The 20,409-nt window shown below is 31.6% G+C and overlaps 2 protein-coding genes across 8 annotated transcripts; both read left to right on the top strand.

Annotated features, from left to right (window-relative positions):
- Positions 6,450–9,265, top strand: LOC105156937 (ataxin-7-like protein 3). 7 transcript variants are annotated; one of them, XM_020692203.1, is made up of 5 exons: positions 6,601–6,871; positions 7,001–7,212; positions 7,718–8,029; positions 8,801–8,856; positions 8,940–9,265. In XM_020692203.1, exons 2-5 carry the CDS (start codon positions 7,171–7,173, stop codon positions 8,941–8,943), a joined length of 414 nt encoding a protein of 137 aa, XP_020547862.1. In that variant the 5' UTR covers positions 6,601–6,871; positions 7,001–7,170; the 3' UTR covers positions 8,944–9,265. The 7 variants fall into 7 exon arrangements, with proteins under 7 accessions (XP_011071510.1, XP_011071508.1, XP_020547862.1 ...); XM_011073208.2 differs by lacking the exon at positions 6,601–6,871 and adding an exon at positions 6,450–6,581 and having other exon boundaries at positions 7,139–7,212; positions 8,801–9,265; XM_011073206.2 differs by lacking the exon at positions 6,601–6,871 and adding an exon at positions 6,466–6,581 and having other exon boundaries at positions 8,801–9,265.
- On the top strand, positions 10,079–14,914 carry LOC105156936 (uncharacterized protein At4g15545). The gene is made up of 9 exons (XM_011073204.2): positions 10,079–10,458; positions 10,570–10,638; positions 12,120–12,176; positions 12,350–12,380; positions 12,544–12,639; positions 13,466–13,711; positions 13,893–13,935; positions 14,393–14,471; positions 14,608–14,914. Exons 1-9 carry the CDS (start codon positions 10,177–10,179, stop codon positions 14,698–14,700), a joined length of 996 nt encoding a protein of 331 aa, XP_011071506.1. The 5' UTR covers positions 10,079–10,176; the 3' UTR covers positions 14,701–14,914.

Raw genomic sequence — 20,409 nt, 5'->3', positions numbered from 1 at the left:
ATGCATTTGGCCCCAATTGTTTCAAAATATTTGCATTCTGCCCCATAGTTTAATGTAATTTTTCAAATTTAGTTCTTTTAGTATCATTTTTGGATAGCAAAAATCAAAAATAATTCTTACAAGCAAATGATCTCCAATACCTCACTCTCTCTCCCTCACTAAAACTGTCAATATCCAAATATTCATATCTAACAACTACTGACAACTATAACAATCATATACTAATTATCGATATCAAATAACTGTATCTAATCAACAACTATTATTAAGGTATAATAACATCTAATGTGCTAGTGGGATTTGAACTCATGACCTTATTATAGTGATGGAGCCTCAATTTCGTCAATTGAACTACGCATCACTACCCGTCAATAATGCAATTTCATAGTAACATTTGTCTTGTCTTAACTAATTCCATATTAGAAATGATTTCAAGTTCTTAAACACGTATTTCGTAGCATTGTAATTGAATTCCAATACCTTTAGTTATTTGAAATTTTTCCTCAAATGATTCATTCAAATTAAAATTTCGACTATCCAAATGCAATATAAGTGTGCGTTTGGATTAATAAATTTGAAATTCTGAATTCCAAATGCCCAATAAAAAAAATTAGATAATTTTAAATTCAACGAATTTTAAATTATTCAACTCTAATTCTGAACTATGTTCTCCTGAACATTGATGGATCTTAAATTCTTCTAACTCAGAGACATTTCAAATTCAAATCCATCATCCCATATATTTATATTTATACTGTTATTAAAAATAATTATCGTATCAATTTTTAAATTTCGAAATTTACCCTTTATTTCATTCATTTTCTTCAAACAAAATTGCATAATAGTAATTTTAATATTTTTAATAATCCTACATATTATAATTTATGTTCTGTCTATTACCCCACTCCATATTTATTTTTCTCATGGATTTCTTTTTTTCCCCTCTCTTCACAATTCACATCATGTTTGTTTTTTTTTTTTTTCTTTATCTTACATATCTGTTCTTTTGTATATGACAGTGGGGGATGACGTGCCATAATAATTAGTATCTAAAAAAAAAAAAGCAAACAAACAAACTATGATGGGTCAACAAAGAATTTTCCAAAGTTAAGGTACTAAATTGCAAATTGGGAGAGAGAAAGGCGTGGACGATATTTCGCAGCGAGTCAGTCACCGCCCTTGGAGTTGGAACAACGCGTAAAGCAATTAAACAGATGAAAATAAAATAATAATAATAATAAAATTAAAAAAAGAAATAAAGACAAAAGGGGAAAATGCGCCGCCCTCTTTGATTTAAAATTTTAGGGCTGACTGGACCGGGTCAAGGATGTGGGGCCCGCCTAAGCTGATTCTGACGCCGTTTGATGCTACCGTTAGTTTGAGTTTTTGTCGGCTTCTCACGGATTGATTGTCGTGTTTACTTGGAATCCGTTTACTTTGAAAATGAAATTAAATGAGTAATAGAATTTTTTTATAATAAATAAAAAATTAAGAAAATTCGATCTACTTATATGTATCATCAAAATTATATTAATTTTATTAAGTGTTTACTTTGAAATATTCTAACGACTTTGATAGTAAAAAGATATTTTTAGCCCTTTTATTCCGAATTCTAGATTTAAATCAACAACAAAATTTACGTCCAAAATCATCCATTTGTCCTAATATTGCACGACCACCGTTGGAGACTCGGTTCATTGAAAAATTCGAAGATAATTTTTCGGAATTTTCATTGTCCAGGTAAAGAAATTATTTAGCTTTGTGGTGCTATTTTTCCAGCTAGCAATGCTTTGTCTTCAGATCTGTCAGTTATTTTTGTTTCGTTTTTATTTTGTTAATTTTAGGATATTTATTCCAGCTAATATGAATTACTTCTTTTTTTAAGAAACCAAGACGCTCAATTTTTAAAAAAATTTATAGAACTCTGGAAAGTTTCTATACAGATTTCTAGTAATTTAAAGTTGAAGTTATAATTCGAAGATGTATGAAAAAGGTTAGCTAAACTTAATAAAAATCGGTATTTTAGGTCGTTCAAAAAAATTGGGAGAAGTTTGTTTGAACCCATGTTTGAGTTTCGGAGAGAGTTTTTTTTTTTTTAAATAAAAAAAAAAGTTCGGACAAAGATTGTACCTGAGAGACGAGCTTATGTTGAGGAAAGAATGGCGGAATATTTCCACTTCCAAGACGTCTGAAAGAGATGGAGAAAGAAGAATGGCTTTGCACTCACTTTTTTACTTAAGATCGAGCGGTGTTTTGGTAAGTGAAAAGGGTTAGTCTCCGGACTAAATTAACACCACCTCTCAAGGTGGTATTAGTTATACAGGTGCAACAGTAATTAGTACTGAGCTTTGATTTTATACCGGGCCTCCATACAACAGAGTAAGCGCAATATTAACTTATACTAATTTTCTTATATAGACTTATCCATCAAAATAAACGGGGCCTTATATTTTATAGGGATAACTAAACTTCTTTTATTGAGATTTAGTATAATTACACATAAATTACTTATAATTTAAAAATTTATATTTAGTATCTTTGATGTTTGCTTTCGTCTACTAAATAAGTTCATTCGTTAGTCAAAATCTACTAAATTTCTTGATATTAACAGAAAAATCGGATAAAGATTTACATATACCATCGATTAACTTATTACTAATTTATTGCAAGTCAAATGATTTTTTTATTATCAAATTATCCTTATACATCTTCACCCATTAACACGTGTAAGAATCTTCACCATTAATCAAGAAAAATTTATTTGACCTGCAACAAGTCAGTAATAAGTCAATACATATTAATTTTCGTTCAGCTTTGTTTTGGTAATACAAACAAATTAGTGAATTTTGACTAATAAAGAGACCTATTTGTTAGACGGATTCAAATCTTAGGTTAAGATTATTAAATTAATATGACTTTTTTTTTTTGTTTGTCATTTCATATTTTTATATTATTTAATTTTATTTATTTATATAACTCCCACTTTCCACTATTTTTTAGTAGCTTTTTTTTTTTATTTTCATGGATGCATCTTTTTGCTTTCTAATATTATATCATTATTTTTTTTTCACCACTTCCTTATGCATTTAATATTAGCTTATTATATTATATATATTTATTAAATAATAAAAAATATATAAATATTTGATTTTAAATAATATTTAGTAATTATGCACATACATAGAGTTTGCCACAAACTTTTCTAATAAAAACCAATAGAGAAGTATTTAATATTTATATTTTCAATTATTTATTTGTATAGATAATCATTTATTATAAAAAAATGTAATAACAATATTGAAATTTTTATATATAATAATAATCCACAATATAAATATAATTCTAATACACATTTAGAAAAAATTACATTGCATTAATTATTTAAAAAGTAAAATCAAATACAGTATCATTTTTTGAGTATATTGTTCTCACATCGTAATTTTATAATCTGGTTTTACGTTGAAATAAATAAATAAAAACTCATAATTATATATTTTCCGTCAATGAACAAACCACAACCACATAACAAATATTCTTTTTTTTTTTTTTGTGAAAATGTAATTATATTATGATTTCATCAATTTTTCCATAAACGAAATATTATATTAATTTAATCAATACATCAATATAATTCAAAATAATAAATAAATTATATGATAACTCACATCAAGTGAGATAAATACTTACATATCCAGTGAAATTCGAACTTACAACTTCAAACGACATATCGAGAAGTGATAATTGGTTAAATGGTAATTTTACTTCTCTTGTTGTAATTAAAGATTGTTCGTAATTTCTTCAATCTCATTTTAACTGACATATATACTCTTGTTGTAATTAAAGATTGTTCGTAATTTCTTCAATCTCATTTTAACTGACATAAATATTATATCAGCTAAAAAAGAATAATTTTGTGCTAATTATTTTTTCTTGGTATAGAAATATATTTTAAATATAACTTTTTTTCTTTGTTTTTGTAATTTATTTATGAATGTTTTCAAAACAAATATAATATATATATATATATTATTTTTTTAATTTTTGTATAATAAAGGAAAAGCATATGGCAAATGCAAACACAAAGGGGGGGAAAGGTCTTTGGTGGGGTGTGTGGGGGGAAATTGCGACACGTACTCGATTGTTCTAACGGCGTTGAGAAAAGCATTTAATTGTGGTAATGCCGTTAACTTTAACGATGAACTGTCAATTATTTGGGGGACGAAAAAATATGTTCTTATCTTTGTTTTTGTCTTCAAATTATTTTCGGAATGAATCAAAATATAAATAATATTTGTCATCATATAAAAATATTTTATTTGAGTTTTTTTTAATTATTTTAACATAAATATATACATATATATACACAGATATATAAATATATATAAAAAGATATGATTTGATAATGAATAGTAGTTTTTGTCTTTCGAAACACAACATTAAACATACAATACTTATTGAAAATTATCTCCAAAAACAAATCGAAACATACATACTATCTCTAAAACATACTTGTTTATCTTTATTTTCTATCTCTATCTCCATAAAATATAACAAAATACTCAAAAAAACGAATCCAAACACTATGATGACAGTTGATGTTTATCCGGAATCCATCCAACGTCCGTGTGGCTGATGACCACTTGTCCTACTTATTATGGAAATTCACTTGTTCGCCACTTTTTTTTTATCTATGCTTCTTGTGTGAGGTACGATGATGATTGAATTGGATAAATTATTGAATCATTAGTCTAATTAATTGGATTAAATTAAAAAAATTGATAGGCTCGCATGTTGTATATGAATTGATTAAATAACAATGTATAACAATAATTTTTTATATAATTTATAAAGAAAATAATAATTTGACAAAAAAAAAACCCTTTGGAAAAATGCAAATTTAAAATCAAAATTTTAAATTTTAAACCACACAAACTCGTGAATTTTAAATCAAAAAGTACAAATCAAGTTGAAACACTTTATGCTATAAATATAGAAAAAGCTTAATTAGGTCAAAATTGATTTTGATCTCAGCGGTTTTAATCCTATAAATTGGTCTGGACATATGATCAAGTAACTCAAACTGACCTATCTTGAGAACATTGGTGAAGTATTCTCCATTTTAATTTTATTTGAGCTTTAGATTTTATCCTTAAAAAGATGCATAGCTAATTAAAGTAGGAGGACTTGAGGCTTATAAGCGTCGCAAACTCTTCAGCTGCAATCGATGTGGGACGCGTGACAGCATCATCAGCCACTCGTACGAGGGGCTTGGGATTAGCCAATTGTGAGGCATGTGAGGGAATTTGTCCATCCTAACTTTATATGAACCTCAAGGATGTTTTTTTTATCTATAGACGATATGAAAGAGCGGTAACATCATTGGTCCATACGAAGGGTTTGAAACGTGCACATAATTTCATTTCTCAAAAGAAGTGCTCATTATAATAAGCCGTGTAAAGCTATTGATGCCCTATTATTGTTAAATTTTGCTTTTACGTAAAATATATGTAGGGTTAATTATATTTAAACCTCCTCTAAACTATAAAATTATACTTTTTTTAAAGAATGTTTGAAATTATACTTACACACCCTCCAAAAATTCTTCATTTACATCTGACCTCCTTTTGTTAGAATTTGGACGAAAGCATTGACGTTAGCAAAAATAATTACATAAATTTTTAATTCTGTCCGTCATCTAACATTTTCAAGTATACAATACTTATAAAAAGATAAATGTAATATACATATATATGTACGACGTGAGGTTAAAATCATTATATTTTTAAAAAATATTAAATGAGGGATAAAATTAAAATTTTATATATATTTTTTGTAACATCAGCATTTTTTTGAAAAGCTCTAATGAAAGAAGATTAATCGTAATCAATGAATTTTTGAAAGAATTCTAAGTGTAATTTTAAGATTTTTTTGAAAAATTATAATTTTCTATTTTAAAAAAGGATTTAACTATAATTAACTCAAAAAAAATAATATAACTTTCATCAAATGGTACATTTGTACGATAATCCAAAATTAATTTGAATTTGAGAAACATTTCTTGAAATGCTCTAATCAATATCATTTATTTTTTTATCATACTGGTATTAATTTCTTATAAAAAGTTTTGATTATTTCGATTCTGATCACCTCTAAGGTGAAAATTATTCCCAAATTGAATTTGTCGAACATCAATGAATTATATAACAAGTACAATACACTTATCTTGTAATAAATATACAGTTTTGATTAAGTGATAGATCACATTATTAATATACTATATTTGGAAAATTGTGCAAGCAATCTTCTTGTGATATTACAAATAAGCAAATTACCCCCCTATAAAAATAATTTTAACAATTTACCTTTATATATTTTTAAAATACAACAATTTCTCTGACATAACATGCCTGGGATCACAAAATTTGCTGGTACATGGCTAAATTGTCTGTTTATCCTTTCCCGTAGAGGCGCATTTTGTTATCATAGAAAGCGCTCAGCGTGGAGCAAGAAGCGCTACCGAGTTCACTGTCTCTTTTCTTCGCTGATTGACGCTGTGCAGTGCTTAACAGTCTTAACTTCAGGTACTTCTCGAGTTCTTTTTCTTGGGCTTTTCATATTCTTTTCGAATTTACTCGACCTTGTCGTTTGCATTTCTCGCTTCTTCGCAATTTAATTTGATGAAAACCCTAATGGGTCTGTTGGTTCTACTGCCAAATTGATAGATTCTTACTCAAATTTGTCGCTCGGCAAGTTTCAGGACCCGATCTCTTTACTTTCTGATTTGAACAATCGTTTGAAGTCATTAGTATAAGTTGCTGTTCTTGTTGATCTGCAAGTTCATTTTGAAGTTACCCTTCTGCCCATTTGTATGGTTAGTGTGCGTAAAATGCTGAATTAATTCTCAAGGAATTAATGGATCAATATTCTGTATTTGTGATTTTGGAGTTAGTAGTATGGAAAAAGAGGAAAAGGGCTGAGTTCGGTATGTTTATATTTTCAGGTGGTGGTCTGATGGTGTGGTTTTGATTGATTCCGAATTAGATTTTAAAAAACAGGGAATGTTTCTCAAATTCTTTTCTGTTTTGAATTGGTATTTGGGCCTTTGTTACAAGCTCATAAGTTAAATTTCTTGCCTCAGCTGATAAGCATTGTGGTTCTGTTGTTTTGTTCATGTCAATGTCGAAAGAGGATGATCTATCTTCTAATTCAGAGGTAATTGTTGCTCCAGTCATTTAGTTCTTGAGTTGTTTAATTTATGTCTTTATTGTTTTCTGTTTCCCATATGTCGTTCTTGTGTAATTTTGTTGCAGACGTTTAGTGCAGCAAATTGGGGTTTCAATGGTAGAATACGGTAGTTTGGCTTAGTTTGCTGGAAGTAGTTTGCCACAACCAATAACGAAACTGTTTGCATGTTTGTTCCATCAGCTGTATGTTTGCTGACGAAACCGAACTGACCTTTGGTTTTCAACTTTGTCGATTGTGTTTTAAATTTAAGAGTTGTGTGGCTTCTGTTATTACAATCTTGTGCCCGTTTCTTTGTTCATTGACTGCATATTCCGATCTACCTAGGTAAAATATTTCTGTTGAACATTGGACTGTGTTTCGACCTTTGGTGATTATGTTAATGATTTCAAAAAATGTTTGATGGCATGTCGATGAAATGGTGGTTGTGAGGACGTTGATCTAGATTTTGCTTGTTCTTCGGTTTGATTTGCAGCTCTTATCAGACGTTTTCCAGTACCTTCTTGATTGCATCATTGTTGATGTTGCATCGGAGTCCCACCGAATTGCTAGGCTAGGACTGGACCGTAATTTGGATGAAGAGGAAGAGGAATTGAGATTGTCTGCGGATGCACGAGCCAGGACATCTGAAACGTGCCACAGCAGTGAAGCCAACGGCAAATATATTGTCGATATATTTGGGCAAACTCACCCCCCAATCGCAAATGAGATCTTTGATTGCATGAACTGTGGCAGATCTATAATGGCCGGAAGATTTGCTCCTCACTTGGAGAAGTGCATGGGCAAGGTGATTCCTTTGCACTCATTTCTTTCATATATATGATCATATGTACTCAGATTTAATTACGAGAACTACCCATTGGAGCGATTGTAATTGCTGACTATACCTCTTTTTGAAAACTACAAAAAGTTTCATAATGTTTGGATTCATTTTTTGAGTATTTTGTGGAGATGGAGGGAGAAAAACAGATATAAATAAGTATGTGTTGGAGATAATGTGTATGTCTGAATTTGTTTCTAGAGATAATTTAAAATAAGTGTTGTATGTTTGATGTTCTATTTTGGAAGACAAAAGTCATTGTTCATTGTCAGATCATGTCTCTTATATATATATATGTATGTATATGTTGTATGTTTAATGTTATTTTTGGGAGACAAAAGCTGTTGTTGCATGTTTATATATATATATATATATATATAAATATTGTATGTTTAATATTGTGTGATGCGGAACAAAAACTACTGTTCATTGTCAAATCCAAACATTGAACATAGAACATATACATATATATATTAATGGGACATGATTTGACAATGAACAGTAATTTTTGTCTCCGAAAACAAAACATCAAACATACAACAAACAAATCCAAACATACACACTATCTCCAACACATACTTTTTTATCTCTATTTTTCTCTTTCTATCCCCGCAAAGCACTAAGAAAGTGAATCCAAACACTAACATGTTTTTGTCATGTGGCATGTGCCAATCTAATATATGTAGCATCCATCCACACTCTCCATTGTTCATTCTCTCCTCAATCACTCATACACAGGGGCGGAAGGCTCGTCTGAAGTCGACAAGAAGTAGCACAGCTTCACAAACCAACCGGTATTCACGAGGAAGCCCTCTTTCAAGTCAGTCCCCTTACTCAAATTCCACCGCCCTCAACCAATTACCGAATGGAAGTGCAGGTAATGAGCATCTGAACGGTGCGCTGGAAGAGCCGTGACACGTGCAGACCAAGATATACCATGGGGCTTGTGGGCGAAGCGTCATGCAGGACTAGTTAGGATGCCAAATATCTGTGCAGATTTTGCCCTTTGAACAACATACATACATTTCTCACATAGTGAAAAAGTATGTTATGCAGTGATTATGATGCACTTGCTAATTAGATAGCTATGCCACAGTTGCTTTGGTTGATCATCTGTAACTATTCTATACACGACTTGTAGTTCCAGAATATGCTCTCACCCGTTGCCTGCATTCATCAATATTTTACAAGTATTTTTATATACCATCTATAAAAGATGATGTATGTACGCAGAGTCTAATTTAGTTGACGAAGTTAAGACTCTACAGTCGTAAAGTCATATATTCGAGTCCCATCAATGTGTGTTTCTAAAAGTAGTTGTTAATCCATTGTAATAGTAGTTGTTGGTTAGTTATAGATAATTGATTGAGTTAATTATACTTAGACCATCTCTAAAAATATAATATTACACCCCCCCCCCCAAGAAATTTTGAAATTGCATTTACACTCTCTCCAAAAATTATTCATTTACAATTAACCCCCTTTCGTTAGGCTTTGAAGGAAAATATCAACGTCAGCAAAAATAATTACATAAATTTTGTCCTTATTTAGCATTACGTCGTATACTTTAGCATTTATAAAGAAATAAATGTAATATATATATAATATGAATGAGGTAAGTACAAAATTATTACATGAAAATATTAAATTATGAATAAAAAAAATTGTAATTTTCCTTTTGATGAGATCAATACTTTTTATCCAAAATCTAATAAAAGAATGTCATATTTAAGCGGTGAATTTTTTAAGGAGGTGTAATTATAATTTTAAAAGTTTTTTAAAAAATATGTGATTTTGTACTTCTAAAAGCGCTCATATAATTAACCCTATTTAATATTGATAGTATTGAAATCAATTTACTAAAATAAGAAATATTATTATAAATTAAGTAGAGATGTGTAAAAGTTTCATCCACATAATTAAAAATAAAAAATAAAAAAGATATTTAATTAAAAGCACACGCAATCTCTTATCCGAAGAATCGACCTCTAAAACACGTTGTGGTGTGGCTGCAGCAGCGTACACACACGAACACACTATAAAATCCAAATTTAAAAAAAAAAAAAAAAGAAAAAGGAAAAGGAAAAAGGGGGAAAAACGACAAGACTACGGCGATGTTGTCCAAAGAATCGGGAGGCGGTCCGAAGTTCGATCTCCCCGAGGAATTGCTGGAGGTTTTGCCCTCGGATCCCTTCGAGCAGCTCGATGTGGCGCGCAAGATCACCTCTATTGCTCTCTCCACGCGTGTCAGCGCCCTCGAATCGGAGGCGTCTTTTCTCCAGCAGCAGCTCAGCGACCGTGACGCTATCATTGCCGGCCTCGAGTCGCAGCTCCAGTCGCTCGATGCCTCCCTCAGCGACGCGGCGGATAAGCTCGCCCTAGCTCAGGAGGAAAAGGTCGGAATTACGGAGACCCGACTCGTTTAAGCACCTGAACCCCTATTCGGTTCCACTGCAAATGTATGGTTTTCTTGTTGTTTATGTGATTTTGGTGTTTGGGAATTGTAGGAGAGCTTGATGAGGGAGAATGCCCAGCTGAGCAGTACTGTGAAGAAGCTGAATAGGGATGTTGCTAAGGTATTGTTTGGTTCAAGTTTTAATTTGTAGTCAACGGCTTCTAGATTTTCTGGTCTCTTAGGATGCAAAAACAATTTCTTTTCTAGTGTGCAATTTGTTTCTGTTTTCGGAAAATTCTTACCCAAGCAGATTGGGTACAACAACATTGATCATGGAGCAATTGTGATACATTTAAGTGGCTTCTTGTACACCAATCAGAAATGTCACTTTATCTGTGGCATACATGGTGTAAAATTGGTCATTTTCCCTGGTCGAACCACAATGCAATAGAGCAAGTGCCACTTTCTCTTAAGTATACACTAAATTACACGACAAATATATTGCATTTGTTATATAATTAGTTTAAGTATGATCAAACCTGGTCTGATTTTAGAATTTTCTTATGTTTTTCTTTGTGTAGATTTCATGTTTCTTGCATGCGTTGGTATAGATGATCAGTTAAAACAATGAATCATGCCATGTCAGTACAATGTACGAAATTTTGATTGGTGTTTTCAGGCGTGTCATGGGACAATGTTTTTTATGTATTAGGTGGTAAAATCATGGCAATTGTGTGTTGCTTTGCTTATTACTTCGTTCTAGCTCATACAAAGCACAGTATTCATGGTGCTTGATTTACAGGAATTGTTTGTAAATCTTGTCTATGTCATTCCTATTTATAGCCATAGCACTTAGCATTTTCCTTCCGATAAATGCTGTCATTCTTGACAAAGTTTGTGAAGTTGGCCATTGCAATCCCTTTGATTGGATACCCTAGTATCAAATTGAATTTAAGATTCTTGTAATCACTCGATGTAGGCTGTGTTTCCCAAAATAGCATGTGTTGGATATTCGGTCGAGTTAGTGGACCCATGACTCAATATACATCCATATTTGAGTTAGAGTTTGAGTCTCCTATATACATGTTGAAATAAAGACTCCTCTGGGATAAACCCCTATCTAGGATAGAATTTGTAGTCTTCTAATTATGTAATGGGATATGGACCCATCTTAGAAATAGGTTTATGACCACCACAGCTCCTCTCTTTTCGAGAATCCATACATCCCTTACTCTAGTAGTGATCCACCAAGGCGAGCAAGGTACGTTTGTGGTGTGCACAAGATTTGGAGCAAGATCCGACGTGGGGTAGTTCTTAAGATGTTCGTGGGGTGACCTCGAATCAACGAGAAAAGCGATGTGTTCATGATCCATAAAAGGCATGGGCTTGTAGACGATGTTGATCCGTATGCATGGATCAACATGCTTCTGCTACTTAAAATTAATTCGATCCACAATTATGTGCCTATATGATCAACATCTGTGTGGATATAATCATTTAATTATATGCGAGATTTATTAATGAGATAATATATGAATTATGGATTGTTATTTTCCAACAGCATGCACATAATCTCGTTGTCAATATAATTCTTTTCCTTTTTGGTGTGTATGTGTGTGTTTTATCGATATTGAGGTTCTTACGGTTTCCGATTCATTGCAGTTGGAAGCCTTCAGGAAGACGCTTATGCGGTCGCTTCAAGAGGATGATGACAACCCTGTAAGTGATTAATTTTATATATTTTTGCCATAATTGTCCTTGTATGCGCTTCTCGTGCAAATATATATACACAAATATGTGTTTGTGTGTGTGTTGGGGGTAGGGGAGGTAGGCGGTGCTAATTGATTGGGTTGCTCATCTTGATTTTGGTCTGACGGTCTACTGTGCCGCAGGTTGCCGCCCCAAATGTATCAAGCATTACAGGTATGTAGATTTGATTTCCTGCCGCCATTTAGACATTTATGCAGACTCTTGTGTCTGCTTAAATTAATTTATGCTTTTTGGAAAGTCCAAGTGGCAATAAAGTAGATTGTAATAATTATAGAATTTTGTTGAATTATTTGTTCGATCGTGTTTTTTCTTTCAGACGACGAAGCTACCTTGCCACCCACCAGAACAGCCTCCATGCGTAGCCAGTTTTCTGATGCCGGATATTCAAATGCCGAGGACACTGAGACTGAAGGTATGTGTTTGTCAAAGTTCCTTTCTCAGAGTAAAAAGGAACCTCTTCCAGACTAAATGTTTGTAAGAAGTTGCAAGATGTGCAAAAACAAGCACCATGTTTGGTTTCATTTTTGGACAATCTCCGAGACAAGACAAACACTAATGTTTGCCTCTTTGTTTTCACACTTTGTTTGTGTGGTTTTTTTTTTTTTTTTGAATTATTTTTTTTTTTTTTTTTTTTTTTTTGAACTTTTTATATATAATAGATATATACACACTTCTATATATATAAATATAATATAGAAGAAACATCATTTGACAATGAACAGTAATTTTTGTCTCCAAAAAATACAATATTAAACATACAATATATATATATTTGTATATAAAAAATATATAAAAGAGACATGATTTGATTTTTGTCTTCCAAATCCCAACAACAAACATACACCACTTATTTTAAAATACCTCTAAAAACCAATCCACACACACTCTATTTCCAACACACACTTATTTATCTCTATTTTTCTCTCTCTATCTCCAAAACACAAAACAAAACACTCCAAAAACAAAACTAAACATAATGTTTCAGTTTATGTGGTTTTGAGATTAATGACAATCATCTGTCAATTATATATAACTCAGCGCTTTAAAAATACGTAAATTACAAATTTACCACTGGTAGTAAAGTGCATGCGGAAAGGGCTATGGGCGTCGCCCTCAAACCCTATGGTTGAGTCAGGTTCCCAACTCTGACCTCATTTTCTTTTTCTCTTTTCGTTTCCGCAGATGCATCAAAGTGCATAAGTCTTATAGTTTCACTCATTCTTTTCATGTCGTGACAGTCGTGAGGCCCCGTATATCACAAGGCCTGCTGCTAGCATCCCAAACTAGCACGCCTCGGCTTACGCCTCCCGGTACTCCTCCAAGTCTGTCCGCATCCGTGTCTCCATCCAGGACACCCAATCCTTTGTCTCCAAGGCGGCACTCAGTTTCATTTTCAACATCAAGAGGCTTTTTCGATGATAAGTCTTCTATGTCTTCAAGCCAGTTCAGTTCAACGTCGAGCTTGGATTCGGGATCACAATCCGGTTAGTTTCCACAACTGGATGTGTTTCCATGTCTTTTCATAGCAGCTGAAGTTTCGGAAACGGCCCTTTTTAGGAGGACAAAATTCATTGTCTATGATTGGAAGTCAAACTTTTTTGCTCATCCATAATTGCTAGAATAACAATCGGACTAACTGTTTATTACTTTTCGTGCTTATGTTAGGGAAAACACGAGTGGATGGAAAAGAATTCTTTCGCCAAGTCAGGTACTTGTGGTTTCTTATATTCTTCTACTCCTAAGTTAAATTTTTCGTATTTATCAGTCCGTGTACGAAATTTCCTGACAAATGGTCGACGAATTTCTCCTGCATCCACATTCTCCCCAGTCTCTTTAATAGGGATGAAGAAATTGTAAAATTACAATAGACAGCTGCTGATAATTTATTTACTAAGATGCCTTCAAACATATGAAAATTATCAAATATCCCTGCGAATAAAATGTATAGATGCCAAAATATTTTTAAAAAAATAATAATATTGGGCAGACATATGAGTACAGTCAGATTCCACGCTCCGACATTTATTACTCAGTTTTCTTTAGTTAGCGCCATTATTTTGTACTCGAGCACTCTTACATTCAACAATATTACAGTTGATTGCTATCAAATTCTATGTGCTCATATTTTGTTGCTTTTCTTACTAAAACCTCATCGGCTTCATCAGGAACCGGTTATCGTACGAGCAGTTTGGAGCATTTCTAGCAAATGTTAAGGAACTCAACTCCCATAAGCAAACTAAAGAGGTATTGTGACCATACATACATACATACATACGGACGACGTTCTCTACACCCTTAATTTCTTGTACTTTTTCGCCCTGAATATGCTGTGTGCATCGACGACCTATCTTGATGTTCTTATGTAATTTGATTATACTAGGAAACTTTACAGAAGGCCGATGAAATCTTTGGCCCGGACAACAAAGATCTCTACGCCATTTTTGAGGGCTTGATCACTCGTAATATCCAGTGAGACGACGATATATGCATGTATGTGGATTTAAATTTATTAGCATTTTGTGTTGATGATGATAGATTTTGAGGTGTAATTATTCTTGTAAAGTCAGTCTTATCATTTATTTTTTCATGACCATTGTAAACGGGAGTTGCAATAAAGTTTGTAGCAATTTACAAAAATTTCATTGTCAATGTTCAACATGAATAAAAGAATTCTGCCTTTGTGATTTCTTGTAATATTTCTTTTAGGGTTAAGCTACTTTCTACCCTTTTAGAAGCCATCTAGTTTTTATTTTTTGTTTATAAATAAAATAATGGATAATTTACACTGTCCACCCTTGAAGTTTGGTGTAACTGTACGTAGAATTTTTGTGGTTTGAGAAATTACATTTAGTACACCAAACATTTATATATGTCTAGCAAATAGATCCCTCTGTAAGGTGAAAATTCACTAAATCTATTGATATTAGCAAAAAAACTGAATCAAAATTCTATTTACCTTCGATTGATTTATTACTGGCTTATTGTATGTTAAACAGATATTTTTCCCAATTATCCTTATAAATCTTCACACGGGTGAGGATGTATAGCTTCATCCTTATAAGGATAGTTTGGTCAGAAAGATTTGTTTGACCTATTGTAAGTCGGTAACAAAACAATCGGAGGCAAATATGAATTTTCATTCATTTTTTTGTTAATGTCAGCAAATTCAATTGACTTTAACAAGCGGATGAATATATCTATTAGACAGAAATAAATGTTAGAAACACTAGATGTAATTTTCAAACTACAAAGCGTCTATATATAATTACATCAAATTTTATAGAATGACGATATAACTATTCTAACAAAAAGAGTACGAGTGGCATTCTACAAACTCGACGATTGCAATTATTATAGTTGACTGAACGTCGTAAAAAAACCATGATCCAACTACTTAAGGATGACTTGGATCCCAAATCCCAAGTTTATCCAGGCCCACTGTGCATGAACAACCTCAATGATTACATGGGATTATTTGTTGACTTGTATGTCCTAAAATTCCTCTCCTGAAAGAAAGAAAAACAAATAATAAAAATATCCATGTTTGTAAACTTTTTTTATTATAAATGAATCGAATATTTCGATTCGAGATAGTTAAATATGATAAACTTGTGATAACCAAGTCCCAATATTATCTTTTTTTTTATTATTATTATTGGTAAAAATGATTAAATTGGAATAAATTCGTTGTACCTATCCCAACTAAAATAACATAACCTCCACGAAATATCAAGTATTATGAGCCAGCTATGTTAGTCCATCTTACAACCATATAATGTTGAGGAGTTTTACGTTTTAAGTGAAATTCAAACTCGTAACATTCAAATATAAAATCGAACACTTAATTACCAGAGCACCATGTTGATGGTACCTAGGTCCAAACGTTGTCAATGTTCTATATATATATGTGTGTATGTATATGTCAAATGGTAGTGGAGTGGACAAATGAGAGATTCCAATAATTGAAAGCAATAAGATGTCCTTTCATATGATGCTCATTGTCTTGTCCAAAAGTTTGAATAGTAGTAGACCACTACCAAAGCATAAATTCCATCAACACTAATATGGTCTCCTCAAGATCACTAAGGTGGCCCCAAACTGAAAAATTTTGACTAGACCTTCTTGCAACATAAAATTCTTACATACATAAAAGATTTTTACACTATGAAGTTAAAAAAAGGGTAATTATTATAAATGGTTTCTTGATAGTGTATTTAAAATCAGTTTAGTTTCTTCATTTTCATTTCCTAACATTATCATAAAGTTCATATTTTATTTTATTTTATCTATTGGTTAATATTTCAATGTAAAAGTCATTTAAACCTGGTCATTTGACCTACACATCATAATATACATCTTTTAAAAATATTACATATTTGCTTCTGAAAATATAGTATGTGCAGGTCACACGATCATGATCAAGTTTGGAAGACTTTGTTGTCAAGAGTTGGCTAAGGGGCTGGAATGAAATAAAATATGAACTTTATAGATGATAAGATGAGGGGAAAAAAAAAGATGGGGGCTAAACTAAACGGCATTTATCATATTTGGAGGGAGCGTAACTTGAGACGATTCGAGAACATTGAGAGATCTCTGACTATAGTCGCTAGTGTTATTATAGAGGATGTCAGACTACGTATTCTTAGTATTAACTTGTCGAGCTCTGTTAGTACAAGTGCACTAATTCTAAACACAAATATAAGCGAACATTTATGACAATTACCCTAGTAAAAATGATGACATGTGTAGAGGTGGTAATTGGACCGGTACCCAGTAAAACTAGCCCCGAACTGGCCGCTCATGCTCCAAAAATTTGAATGCCCCTAAGGTTTAGAATCTCTTCTCTCTCAAATACTCAGTTGATAAATTAAAAAATTGTCTTACAATACTTGACGAGGAGGAAGATAAAGAAGTTGTTACTAATATTTTATTGTGAATTATTTTGTTATGAATAATTTTATTCGTACTTTAGAATTTATTTTTTGAATTTGAATATTTTATTAATAATTTTATTTGTAATTGATATGTTGATTCTTTTAAACATTTGTGGAATAAATAAATAAAAAATAATTGGGTCTATCGGATTAGACCAATCTCGATGAACTTTGTACTAGGATGGACCGAGTCCTGAGTCCTTCCCGCCCCATTGTCACCCATAGTCACATTATCAATTGTGATTGTATACAATTAATAACAATGTTGATCTTGTTGTTTTATTTTTTCTTGATAATAATTTCTTTCTTTATAGTTGATACCTGGGATGACACCAGCATGCCACAAAGTAGTAAACCTAACTAGGCTAGACTACCCTTAGCTTATTGGTGAGACATAAGCCAATTTAGGTTCAAATTTAGTCCGTTGATTACCCGTCCAACTCAAGGGACTCGTTAGCCCCGCTTCACACCTCAAATGACACACCACCTCGAAGCCACGTCGATAAACATAACAATTATAACTTGTTGGATAAATTGACAAGTGACCATTCCCCTTCTATAGGCTACTTACATGTTGATGCGGCAGAATCTGTTCCTGTTAACATAACAAACAATATCACAAAGAAAGTAGATATCCCAAAAAATCCGAGGTATATCTCAACTATCCCAACAACCTCTATATTTCTCTCATCCTGCTTTTATAAATAGGAGTCTAGGTAGACCAAAAAATATAATTTATTTTTCAACTTTACTTTGAGTCACACGCACGAAGTTTAGCACACCAACCCTCCTTTTCTGCAACATTTGCTATTGCAATCATCTTCCGCACGATCTCTACTCTTTTCATCGCTAAGCTTGCTAGTTCTTACAATTTTACTCAGTGTTATTACTCTATCTTCTTCAAAACTCTTTTACTAATCTAAGCATCCTTCGGCTAATCCCTTTTTTGAAGGTTAGTCTTTCGACATTTTTAAAACACTCAAAAAATTATTTAAAATAATTATGGTGTTATTCGACCCCATAATATATATATATTAATAAAACATCATAGGATGGTACTATGCACTTGCACTCTATTACCTGCAGAGTCATTATAGTGCTACTCTTTCATTCATGATGCTGTTGATACTGTTGCTGCCCAGAATGGGGTCAACTAACATCCACAATCTGATACTGTGTTGTCTGAAAGAGAAGCAACAAGATTATAAGCTGATCAATCCAAGATTTTTGTAATTAAACTATCTTGCAATCAACAACACTTAACAAATATTTTTATTTACTTTTTTTGTTCATGTGATATTTTAATTCCAAGGTTTGATTATTCTATTATATGACAACTAATTCCCAACTGTACATATCTACCTTTCTATTTTGTATATATGATCGCAATAAATATTTTAATTCAAATCGGATTTGATCTAACAGCCAATAACATTAACAAAACAAACAAAAATTTACTTATAATAATTAGTGTTCTTTTTTATTTCACATTGTTTTTTTAATTATTTATAGCTCGTAACGTGTAAAGAAATCCAATATTATAATCGTAGTATATTTGCTATGAAATTCTTCAAATTTCTCCAAACGTCGTGAATTATAGAAGACTAAAACTTCTTCGAATGTATCAGAAATTATTAAATTTCCCAAATATCTACGTATTTTTACTTGAGTTGGATCCGCCGAATCATTTATCTAAAATTCAACGGGTTATTTTAGATCAGTATTGATATAGGCCTCATAAAATAGGAGAATTTATATATATGTATATTTTTTTTGGATAAAGATAAATATATATAATATATGTATAGAGTTAATGAATAACCCCTTGAAAGAAATTTTGAGTGAGTGGGCATCTTGAAAACTTTGATAATGAAATGTTACCAAAAAAGAAAGAAAACATCATTCTCTTCTTTCCATTATTGGATTCTTGAAATGGAAAGGATGTAATATTGTGTAATATAATTATTTTGAGGAAATGAAGATTTAATTTTATAATAAAATCTTGTGTGTGTTGCATCTAATTTTTATTATAAATTGATACTCATTTATGTATGAAAAGGTGATGATGAGATGCTACAACACGGAAATGGGCATATCTCATTTGTTTTTTTATTCTTTTTTTAATTCTTTTGATGATATGTTTTTTTTTTAAAGAAGTAATAATTATATATTTTTTTATATCGAATAATATTTCAATATATTTATTCATAACATTTCATAAAAATAGGATTTATGCAATTTAACCCCCTGTGATATGTAAAATGAGTACATATCCCTCTATAAAAAAAAGAATTAGCAAATTACTCCCCTGTGTTTTAAAAGATGAAGCAAATTACCCCCTATCTATGGTTTAGATAGGAGGGTAATTTGCTTCTTTTTCCAAAATACAGGGGGTAATTTGCTATTTTATTTTTTACAATGATTCTTTTTTTTTATTTCTCAAATCACAATGGGGTTAATTGCATTTTCCCCCCTTGAAAAACTCTCATTTAGTCTCAAATAAAAGGGTCATATATATATGCTTGAATTGATAGGTGTGGAAAATGGACGTTTCAGTCCATGATTTTGATTGTATACCCAAATAATTATCACATACTTGGAGGGCTTTATTGGAATTTCCCGTGCTGCTAATTTCCTTAGTTGTAATTTTCATTTGTCAATCTAAATTTAATAAATCACCATACATCATATGTTAAGATGGTGATCACTCTTTGATATACTTATATATATGGGATTTATATCTTTGATATATATACTTAAAATAATATAAATTGCATCGACACCCCCTTGATGTTTGGTCGATTTATATAAATACCCAATTACCCGTTGCAAAGTTATAAATTTATCTGTGAGATTGTAGTTGGAATTATAAGTACATCTCTATTCAGAAGCAAATTTTATAAGTATACCTCCTATGATGAATCACATCGACATCGCTTGAAAAAGTGTGCTTGTAATTTTACAAATTAGATTAAATATAATTTTTGGGAGTGTCAATGTAATTTAGTAAATTTACTTTAGAAATGAAGGAAATGAGTTGTTGAGACTCAAGATTTGGAAATTATTAAACATAAATTACAATGTATTTTTTTTAAATTTGTCATAATTATAAATATTTTTCTGAAATTAATAGTCATCTAACAAATATCCCTCATGACAGCACACTGTAGAAGGGTATTTACTAAACAACTGTTAATTATGTATTTATAATTTTTTATATAATAAAAAGTGTTTATAATTATTAAAAA

The sequence above is a fragment of the Sesamum indicum genome, linkage group LG3 (assembly GCF_000512975.1).
Source record: "Sesamum indicum cultivar Zhongzhi No. 13 linkage group LG3, S_indicum_v1.0, whole genome shotgun sequence".
NCBI lineage: Eukaryota > Viridiplantae > Streptophyta > Magnoliopsida > Lamiales > Pedaliaceae > Sesamum > Sesamum indicum.
The sequence above is the reverse complement of the archived record's forward strand: the minus strand, read 5'-3'. Positions and strand labels throughout refer to the sequence as shown.

Coding starts and splice junctions, on each gene's coding strand:
- LOC105156937 (XM_011073208.2), top strand. CDS start 7,171: ATGTCAATGTCGAAAGAGGATGATCTATCTTCTAATTCAGAG. Junction 7,213..7,717: donor ATCTATCTTCTAATTCAGAG/GTAATTGTTGCT, acceptor TTTGATTTGCAG/CTCTTATCAGACGTTTTCCA. Junction 8,030..8,800: donor TGGAGAAGTGCATGGGCAAG/GTGATTCCTTTG, acceptor ACTCATACACAG/GGGCGGAAGGCTCGTCTGAA.
- LOC105156936 (XM_011073204.2), top strand. CDS start 10,177: ATGTTGTCCAAAGAATCGGGAGGCGGTCCGAAGTTCGATCTCCCCGAG. Junction 10,639..12,119: donor TGAATAGGGATGTTGCTAAG/GTATTGTTTGGT, acceptor GATTCATTGCAG/TTGGAAGCCTTCAGGAAGAC. Junction 13,936..14,392: donor GAATTCTTTCGCCAAGTCAG/GTACTTGTGGTT, acceptor CGGCTTCATCAG/GAACCGGTTATCGTACGAGC.